The 9,365-nt window shown below is 37.8% G+C and overlaps 1 protein-coding gene across 2 annotated transcripts in view; it reads right to left on the reverse strand.

Annotated features, from left to right (window-relative positions):
- Nucleotides 1–9,365, reverse strand: part of LOC116097752 (zinc finger protein 431-like) — a 22,742-nt gene that overhangs the window by 2,043 nt on the left and 11,334 nt on the right. Inside the window, exons 2-4 of one of the 2 annotated variants that reach the window (XM_031380366.1) lie at nucleotides 8,132–8,258; nucleotides 7,884–7,944; nucleotides 5,094–6,690 (exon numbers count right to left, since the gene is read on the reverse strand). In XM_031380366.1, coding sequence (XP_031236226.1) covers nucleotides 5,205–6,690; nucleotides 7,884–7,944; nucleotides 8,132–8,258 — 1,674 coding nt within the window. In that variant the 3' untranslated portion in view covers nucleotides 5,094–5,204. Of the gene's footprint in view, nucleotides 1–5,093; nucleotides 6,691–7,883; nucleotides 7,945–8,131; nucleotides 8,259–9,365 lie in introns of those variants that run through there. The other variant, XM_031380370.1, reaches the window with a different exon arrangement.

Here is a 9,365-nt window from a genome sequence, read left to right on the forward strand (position 1 = left end):
TTTTTTTTTTAAGTCTAGCCATGGTCACAGATGGATATTTATAGAGCAAATCTACCACTGTTAAAATCATAATATGTGAGCAAAAAGATAGGTTTGAAAGATGTTATCAATGATACATCTCTCCAATGCAGAGGACTGGAAACACAAATACAGAAATCATCAAGTAAAGGTCACCTAGAAGCATCATGGCTTACCGTTTTATGTGAACTCTTGTGCTGATCCATTTTAACCCCGACATAGGACAAATTTTGAGTGTGCTGGTTCAGAGGAAGGTTACTGTTATTTCTAGAACCTCAGAGGAGTTCATTTTAACTAGCTCCAAGTGCTGTGTGTCTCAGGATTGTGATATCATTGCAGAGAATTACATTTGTTCAAGCCTTGTTTTTATTTTATATAAATGGATGATTTTCCTGCCTGTGTCTGTGGACAGTAATCCCAGGGGCCAGAAGGGGGCATTACATCCCTCCCAGAGATAGTTACCAACCAGGTAGTCTTGGGAACTGGGCGTCTATCCACTACAACAATGCCCAGTTCAATGAACTGCTATGTTATCTGGTGATGTTTTAATTTAAAATTTATTCATATGCATTTTTTTTGTTTGTTTTTCAAGACAGGTTTCTCTGTATAACCCTCACTCAGTAGACCAGGCTGGCCTTGAACTCAGAAATCTGCCTGCCTCTGCCTCTCAAGTGCTGGGATTAAAGGCATCTGCCATCACTGCCTGGCTGTGTCCTCACTTTCTACACACCACGAATATAGGTATATGCCACCATACCTGCTTTAGGTGGCTCCGACTTCAATTATTAGTGCATTAGAATTACAGCAGCATGTGTAAGATGAGCAGGTCCACTTCGGAATATTCAGAAGCAACTTAATCTGTGAACTTCAGTTTCACCATTTGTAGAATAAGGATAGACCTCTGCCCTAGTTCTAGTAAAATATAACAGATGCCATGATAAAACAAAACAATATTGTTCTTAGTTGGAAGACAGTGGAGTTTTAGGCAGGAGGGCTGCATACGATGGGAGACTCCTGTTAGGGCTAGAGCTTGTATCACAACTACCCTAATGAGCTAGGCTGAACCATTCTAGCAGCAGCATGCCCAATATATATAGTAAGTGTTTCCTTCTAAGACTGAACTGCCGGCACTACAAAGGGAGACACAGTAATGTTTTATTTTCTTATGTTTCAATTTGTCCTGCTTTTCTCCAACCTTAGATGACAATCTGTTTACAATCTGAAAAGAAGACAGTATGTTACTGATATAATCTTTTACTAATCTCATTTGAGGATCAGTGACAAGGCTCAGTGGAAATGTCTGTGGTGATCAAGGCTGCCAACCTGACCTTGACCTCCATATGATGGCCAAAAGTATAAAAGCCACAAGGTTGTCTTCCAGGCTCCTCATACCTGTGGTGACCTAAAAAGCCATCACCACATTATACACACCTTACTATAAAAAAAAAATTAAAACAAACCTCGCTGCACTTACATCATCCTATGTCTGCAAATAATTTGCTTAGAAGGCAGTATATCAAGAAGAATTACCAGCCAGGCAGTGGTGGCGCACGCCTTTAATCCCAGCACTTTGGAGGCAGAGGCAGGCGGTTTTCTGAGTTCGAGGCCAGCCTGGTCTACAGAGTGAGTTCCAGGACAGCCAGGGCTACACAGAGAAACCCTGTCTCAAAAAAAACCCAAAAACAAAATAACAACCAAAAAAGCCCTCCAAAACCAAAAACCAGATGAAGTACCAATTGTATAACTCACAGGCTATGACTCACTTCAACTGCCAAATAATATATACATATACATTACATAGCAAGCTATGTTCTGAGATACACAGCTGATTGATGGTTATCCTACATTATTCCATCTCTATGAGACAGATGAATATGATGCTTTGGGTTTACACCTCAGGTATTTATTGTTCTTTCTATTTCCATCTCCTAAGCATCTTAAAATTACCAGTATTAAAATGTGTCGATGAAACAGAACACATTGAGCGTACATCTTCTATCCGTGGACTTGTACTCAGAAGGATGACACATGAGTATCAAGAGTTAAAACATAAACCTGACTAATGACTGACACCAAAGCCAGGCTGGATAACAAACAACAACATCTCAAAAGAATTTGTGAAAAATGAATCACAAAACAGTACCCAACATGGTGTCACCAGCAACCTTACTGGGAATATATGATCACATATCCTCGTATTCAAATAAACAATGGACCGCTTAGAAGATGAGTATCCAATTCAATTCATATAAACAATGGACCACTTAGAAGATGAGTATCCAATTCAACTCATATAAACAATGGACTGCTTAGAAGATGAGTATCCAATTCAATTCATATAAACAATGGACCGCTTAGAAGATGAGTATCCAATTCAATTCATATAAACAATGGACAGCTTAGAAGATGAGTATCCAATTCAATTCATATAAACAATGGACCGCTTAGAAGATGAGTATCCAATTCAATTCATTGCAGTAGAAAATTACCTACCACCAAGCAAAGTGGAATTAAAGGTGAACAGAAGTCACAGAGAGAACTCAGTGATGGCCTAATGAACCTATAAATGGATTTGAAATGCATAGAACAAACTTTAATACCTACTCCAAATGTCTGAAAATAAAAACCACAACCACAAAAGGTGACCTGTACTATAACACTTGAGTGAACATGGGGAGTAACTTCCTTCCTCCAGATTATGAAGAAGAGATGAAACAGGATGTGCTTCCTGAAATCAAAAACATCTGTGATGTCTACTGTCTATAATGAGTTCATTATAGGGTTTTCTCTTGTATAATTTTTTTCTGTTTCCTCACATCAAGATAATATAAAATACTTTAAAATATTTAGATGGCTAGAGATACGGCCAAGTAATTAATAAAAGTTCATTTCCAGGAACAAGGTCAGGTTTTGAGTGACAACTTTCTATAACTCCTGTTATGAGATGACACAACTTAATTTTCCTGTAAACCATCACACACATGCCCATACTCACACAGAGACAAAGACAAGTCTCATAATTAAAATTAAAAGAAGTTGATAAACAAAGAAAATTTTACTCATGATATTCTACTTGCATAAGCACTCATTACTATAACCCAGAGGTTGTGGAATCTGAACGCTTACCCATAGAGTTTTTCTTTATCATGAATTGGCTCATGTAACAGAAAGCAAGCATAGAGGATTGAAGGGAGAGAAATCAATCCTTCTCAGGAGCTTGCCAGTCCCTTCTTTAGCTGCCACATATGACACTTGTTGCCCTAACAAGTGTTTCATCACTTTCATGGTGTGCCCATATCCCTTTGGAACCATAAGGCAATTTAAACATTTTTTTAAAACTTCCTTCATGTTGAGGGTTGGTTTGTAGCTATGTACTGTAATGCTAGGACCATAAATCCTAGTAGCCCCAGTGAAGAGAAGGACTACACACAGACCCAAGTGAAGGTATGTGACCTTGCTTTCAAGTTACTTCCAACTGGTGAATAAAGATGACGTCAATCAACAGCTGGGCAGAAGAGACATAGGCAGGGTTTAGGGATACTGGACTTGGGGTCAGAGGAGAAGAAAGTAGACAGAAAAAAAAGCAACCTTAGTTTAGGTAGAAATAAAATAATGGCCATGTGGAATGACTAATTGGAGTTAAGTGTAGGCCAGATGAAACAAGGCAAATTATATGATAAAATTATTGGCTTGGAAATTATCATAATAGCATAGAGGATAGATATTAGGCAATCTTTTATGCTAATTAAGGCTTATTACAAATATAAAGGTAGTATGCTTTTTACCTGGAAAATAAATGGCCAAACGTGAGATAGAAACTCTGGTTTGGGCCTGCATTTTTCTACAATACCTTGGACATTATATCACAGCAATAAAAAAGGCACCAATACACACACATAGCATTTTACACCTGAATGAGTTATTTCATGGACTTAAAAGTGAACTGTGAATTATTATCCAGTTACCTTATCTATGAAATTCATAGGGCTTTTGTCCCTATGAGTTCACAGGTAGGAACACAATAGAGACATCATCATACTTGAGCAGACACTTGACACTTGCTAGAGTTTTTCTCAAGAATGAGTAATTTTGTGAAACTTAATGAAAGTGGGTAGTTAAAGATTGGACCAAGTCCATTAGTGCCACAGATTGCCTTAATTATGAGTTATTGAAAGTCCTGACAGATTCCTGTAACATGCAAACTTTAGCAGATTTAATACATGCTAAAGGCTTTACTCTTGCATACAGATACTGTGAGTTACAAGATTTTACCACAGTGACTACATTTCTAGGGTTTCCCTCCAGCATGGATTTTTCTCAAGAAAAAATGACTGGTTCACACATAAGCTTTACCACATTGTTTGTCGTCTTGGGGTTTCTCACAAGTCTGTGTTACTTTATACACTAAGTGATAAAAGTCACCTGCAAAGGAAGGCCTTACCACATTATTCACACAGGGTTTCTCTCACCAGTGTGTTCTTATATGTATTTTGAGATATATTATGTGTTCTTTTATGTGTTCAAAGATTATTGTAACATGCAAAGGTTTATCACACTGTGTACATTCATAAGGTCTGTCTCTGTCTCTCTCTGTCTCTGTCTCTCTGTCTCTGTCTGTCTCTCTCTCCCGTTGCCTCTGTTTGTCTCCAGTGCGTGCTCCTTGTTGCATTAGAAGATAACTTGCTGGGCATAGGCTTTACTACATTGCTTATATTCAAGATGTTTCATGCCAGTACAAATATGTTCATGTCAATTAAGACTATGATCACATTCATAGGATTTCTCTTCAGTATGTTCATTTATATATTCAGAAATGATGGTGTTATAAAAAGATTTTGTCACATTCATACCTTTGTAGCTTTTCTCTCCAGTATGTATTCTTCTTTTTTTTCCCCCCCTTTGGTTTTCTCGAGACAGGGTTTCCCCATGTAGCCCTGGCTGTCCTGGAACTCACTCTGTAGACCAGGCTGGCCTCAAACTCAGAAATCTGCCTGCCTCTGCCTCCCAAGTGCTGGGATTAAAGGCGTGCGCCACCACAGTCCAGCTCTCCAGTATGTATTGTTCTAATCTTTTGGAGATGACCATGTTTTGAAAAGGCTATCTCATACTGATTACATTTGTAAGGTTTCTCTCCAGTATGCCTTCTTTTATGAAATTTTAGCTTATAATGTTGGGAAAAGGCTTTGTCACATAGATTTACATTTGTAAGGTTTCTCTCCAGAATGAATTCTTTTATGCTTTTGTAGAATACAATGTTCTGAAAAGGCTTTATCACATTGATTACACTTGAAGGTTTTTTCTCCAGTATGTTTTCCTTTATGCCTTTGGAGATGAAAACGACGTGTAAAGGCTTTATCACATCCATCACATTTGAAGGGTTTCTCTCCAGTATGAATTCTTCTGTGCACCTGGAGGCTTCCTTGCTGTGAAAAGGCTTTATCACATTGATTACATTTGTAGGGTTTCTCTCCTGTATGTGTTCTTTTATGCCTTTGGAGAGTACTCTGATGTGAAAAGGCTTTATCACATTGATTACATTTGTAGGGTTTCTCTCCTGTATGTGTTCTTTTATGTAGTTGGAGAAGATGGTGCCATGAAAAGGCTTTACCACATGCATTACATTTGTAGGGTTTCTCTCCAGAATGAATTCTTTTATGCTTTTGTAGAATACAATGTTCTGAAAAGGCTTTGTCACATTGATTACATTTGTAGGGTTTCTCTCCTGTATGTGTTCTTTTATGCCTCCTGAGATTACTCTGATGTGAAAAGGTTTTATCACATCGATTACATTTGTAGGGTTTCTCTCCTGTATGTGTTCTTTTATGTATTTGGAGATCAGAGTGACATGAAAAGGCCTTACCACACGCATTACATTTGTAGGGTTTCTCTCCTGTATGCGTTCTTTCATGTATTTGGAGACTAATAAGGTGTGAAAAGGCTTTGTCACATTGACTACATTTGTAGGGTTTCTCTCCTGTATGTGTTCTTTTGTGCCTTCGGAGAGTACTCTGATGTGAAAAGGCTTTATCACATTGATTACATTTGTAGGGTTTCTCTTCATTATGAATTCTTTCATGTAGTTGAATACTCTGGGAATATAAGAAGGCTTTGTCACATTGATTACATTTGTAGGGCTTCTCTCCTGTATGTGTTCTTTTATGCCTTCGGAGATTACTTTGATGTGAAAAGGCTTTATCACATTGATTACATTTGTAGGGTTTCTCTTCATTATGAATTCTTTCATGTAGTTGAATACTCTGGGAATATAAGAAGGCTTTACCACATTGATTACATTTGTAGGGTTTCTCGCCAGTATGTGTTCTCTTATGTTGTAGGAGATGATTGGGCTGGGGAAATGCTTTACCACATTGATTGCATTCATAGGATTTCTCTCCAGTATGAATTCTTTCATGCCTTTTAAGTTTACTGTGATATTCAAAAGCTTTACCACATAGATGACATTCAGAGGATTTCTGCCCAGTTTGTTTTCTTTTATGTATTGGGTGACTTGTATAATGTACAAAGGCTTCATCACACTGAATAAATTCATTGGGCTTCTTTTCTGTATGAATCCTCTCATGCCTCTGATCATGACTGTGACCATGTAAAGCAAAGGCTTTACCACATTGATTATATGCAGAGGGTTTCGCTGCACTCTGACTTATTTCATGCCTGAGAAGAAAATTCACATGTGAAAGCTTTACCACACTGAAGAATACTTTCATCTGTATGATTCAATGTTAGTATTTGTCTAAATATAAAGAGGCATCAGACCATAAGGTTTTCTACTTTGTTTACAATCATGCTGCTCCCCTTCATTATGGGTTGTTTTTCATCAACAAAGTTACCTGAGAAAAGATGAACATCTATTACATGGCTCAGCTTTATATATTATTTTTCTATAAAAGGTTTCTCCCATACTTGAAGAAAAGTAGAAGAATTCAGAGCTTTAATAACCTAAGTATTTTCCAATTTTTACTATACTGTGGGTCATACTATATCTGCAAAGTGAGCCAGGAGAAATCAAAGTATTTCTACATTCCTGGTCTTCAAGAGAATTTTCTACAGAATGAGGTTCCTGATGTATTGCCAAAGAAGTTGGAAAAGCAATTAATTTTAAACTTCTGTCATGTTCAAAAATTCTACAGTAACTGCCACACAGGATATATCTTCCAGTTGTTACAGAGAAAGAAACACAGACACACATACACATACAAAGACACAAATATATACAGAAAGAGAGACAAAGAGAAAGAGAAAAAAAGAGAGATACTGTTTCCTTTAATATCCCTTTTGTATACATGGCATGTATCCACTATGATGTATAATATACTTATGAAAGGAAGACAAGAAATAAAATGTTTGAACATTACACTCCCAGAGTTTCATTTTTGTCCCTCATAAACATGTGATATACGGATGAAGGTTACTACACAGCATCCTACTTACCTCCCACAAACTGCCCCTCTAACTGAACATGGCAATGTCACTACTAATAAGTGAGTAAAACTACCTTTAATATTAGCCTATTTGCGTCTTAAAAATATTTATCAATTATTCAATATGTGTAGCTTTTACAAAATAAGCAGAAATGGATTGCCACTTGCACAGTGTAACTCTAATAGGGTTATGTTTCAAATGGGGATACACACTAAGGCATTGTTTCCGTGTCTTATGTCCTAAAAGAATGCCTTGCAAAAACAAATCAGATACAGGACACCAAGGGCCATGGTTTTGTTAGAACGTAAGTATCACCAATACACTTAAAGCTGGGCTTATGTACACTGTTGCTTTTCCTTAGAACTCTCAGCACACAGTAACACTTCTTCACAGGAATATTGTATGAGCTTGCACATGAAAATTACCTTCTGAGTCTTCTAGATCTTTGACAATGTTCTTCAATATTTTGGACGTCCCAATTAAAGCCTAGAACAGAAAATGTATGTATAGAAATTATGGAAAAATGGAAGTTACTAAATTCAGTGAACCTTAGGGCCCGGCATGATTTATTCACCAAGTTCTTTGATCATCTCAATTGAAACTGCAGAAGTGTATCACCGGAAGGAACTGTTTTCTTGAATTTTAAAACAGGAAAGGGAACTCACAGTCTTACCTACAGCATCGAGGTTCCCGTAGGTCTCCAGCATGACATCTTTGTAGAGTGTCTTCTGGGAAGGATCCAGCAAAGCCCACTCTTCTTGAGTGAAGTTCACATGCACGTCCTCATAAGTCACAGCATTCTAGAGTGTCCCATAACAGTGTACAAAAGAGAGCACGGCAGAGACAACATTGGGCATGTATTCTCCATAGACAGTGTGTTCGTATAATTCTGCATATTTCCTGATACAGAAGTTCTACAGTAACTACCAAGTCATATCAGAAGGAAACTTAATAATGAGGTTCACTGCTGTCATTTCTCAGTCCTTTGAATGGGATGGAGCCTTTCTAGAGAAATGTCAGTTACAGACATAAAGAGGAGACAAGATCTACAAGGTCAATAGTGTTTATCACAGATAAAAAAATTATATTAGTATTAACAATTACTAATTATGAAAATCAATAAGCACCCTGGGTCTACTGGCTTATGCCTTTGACACTGTGGTCAGGAGAGAGAGGCAGAAGTATCACATTGAATCAGATAGCAGTGTGATGTATACATTGAGTTCTAGGGTAGCTAAAGGTACATAGTGAGACCCTCTATCTCCTGCCAGAATGAACCAAACCAAACCAGAAAGTTAGAAAAAATTCATAGGATTTTACTTAAATTCTTAAGAGAGTGATACATACAATCCAGTTCTGTATTCATCTTCCAGAAACCTGAGGTGCACCAGTTCAAACTATAACACTAATAGGATATTATCACAAGGAAAGATATGTTTAGTTACAATTGGACTGAAGAAAATATTTGCAATGGTAATGTTGATGAGATGTAAACAACATCTCCTAAGGGAGAGAGCTCAGCAGTGAAGTGTACAACAGATTCTAACGCTCTGATTGGGAATCTGTAAATTCTGAAGGTCCTTGTCTCTAAGTGGTTTTTGATAGATCAATATAGTTGCCAGAAGCTAATAAATGGATAGAGAAGTCAGGAGTTCCAGGTTCTCTAAGGTGAGGAAACAGAGGCATGGGGCAGGAAAGGGAGATCCACCATGCTTTGGAGGGAGAGAGAGTCACCAGCCATGTGAGATCGACAGTGGAGTGGTCACTGGCCACTTCCCTAAGTGTGAGGTTAGAAACGCTACTAAGCTGAGAGCAGATGTAGGGTGTTTAACAAGGAGAAGGTAACTGAGCAACTAACCTGAGGGCACATTGAAAGTGTTGAGCAAGGAAAAAAGGAAAGGCCACAC

The sequence above is a fragment of the Mastomys coucha genome, unplaced genomic scaffold (genome assembly GCF_008632895.1).
Source record: "Mastomys coucha isolate ucsf_1 unplaced genomic scaffold, UCSF_Mcou_1 pScaffold1, whole genome shotgun sequence".
NCBI lineage: Eukaryota > Metazoa > Chordata > Mammalia > Rodentia > Muridae > Mastomys > Mastomys coucha.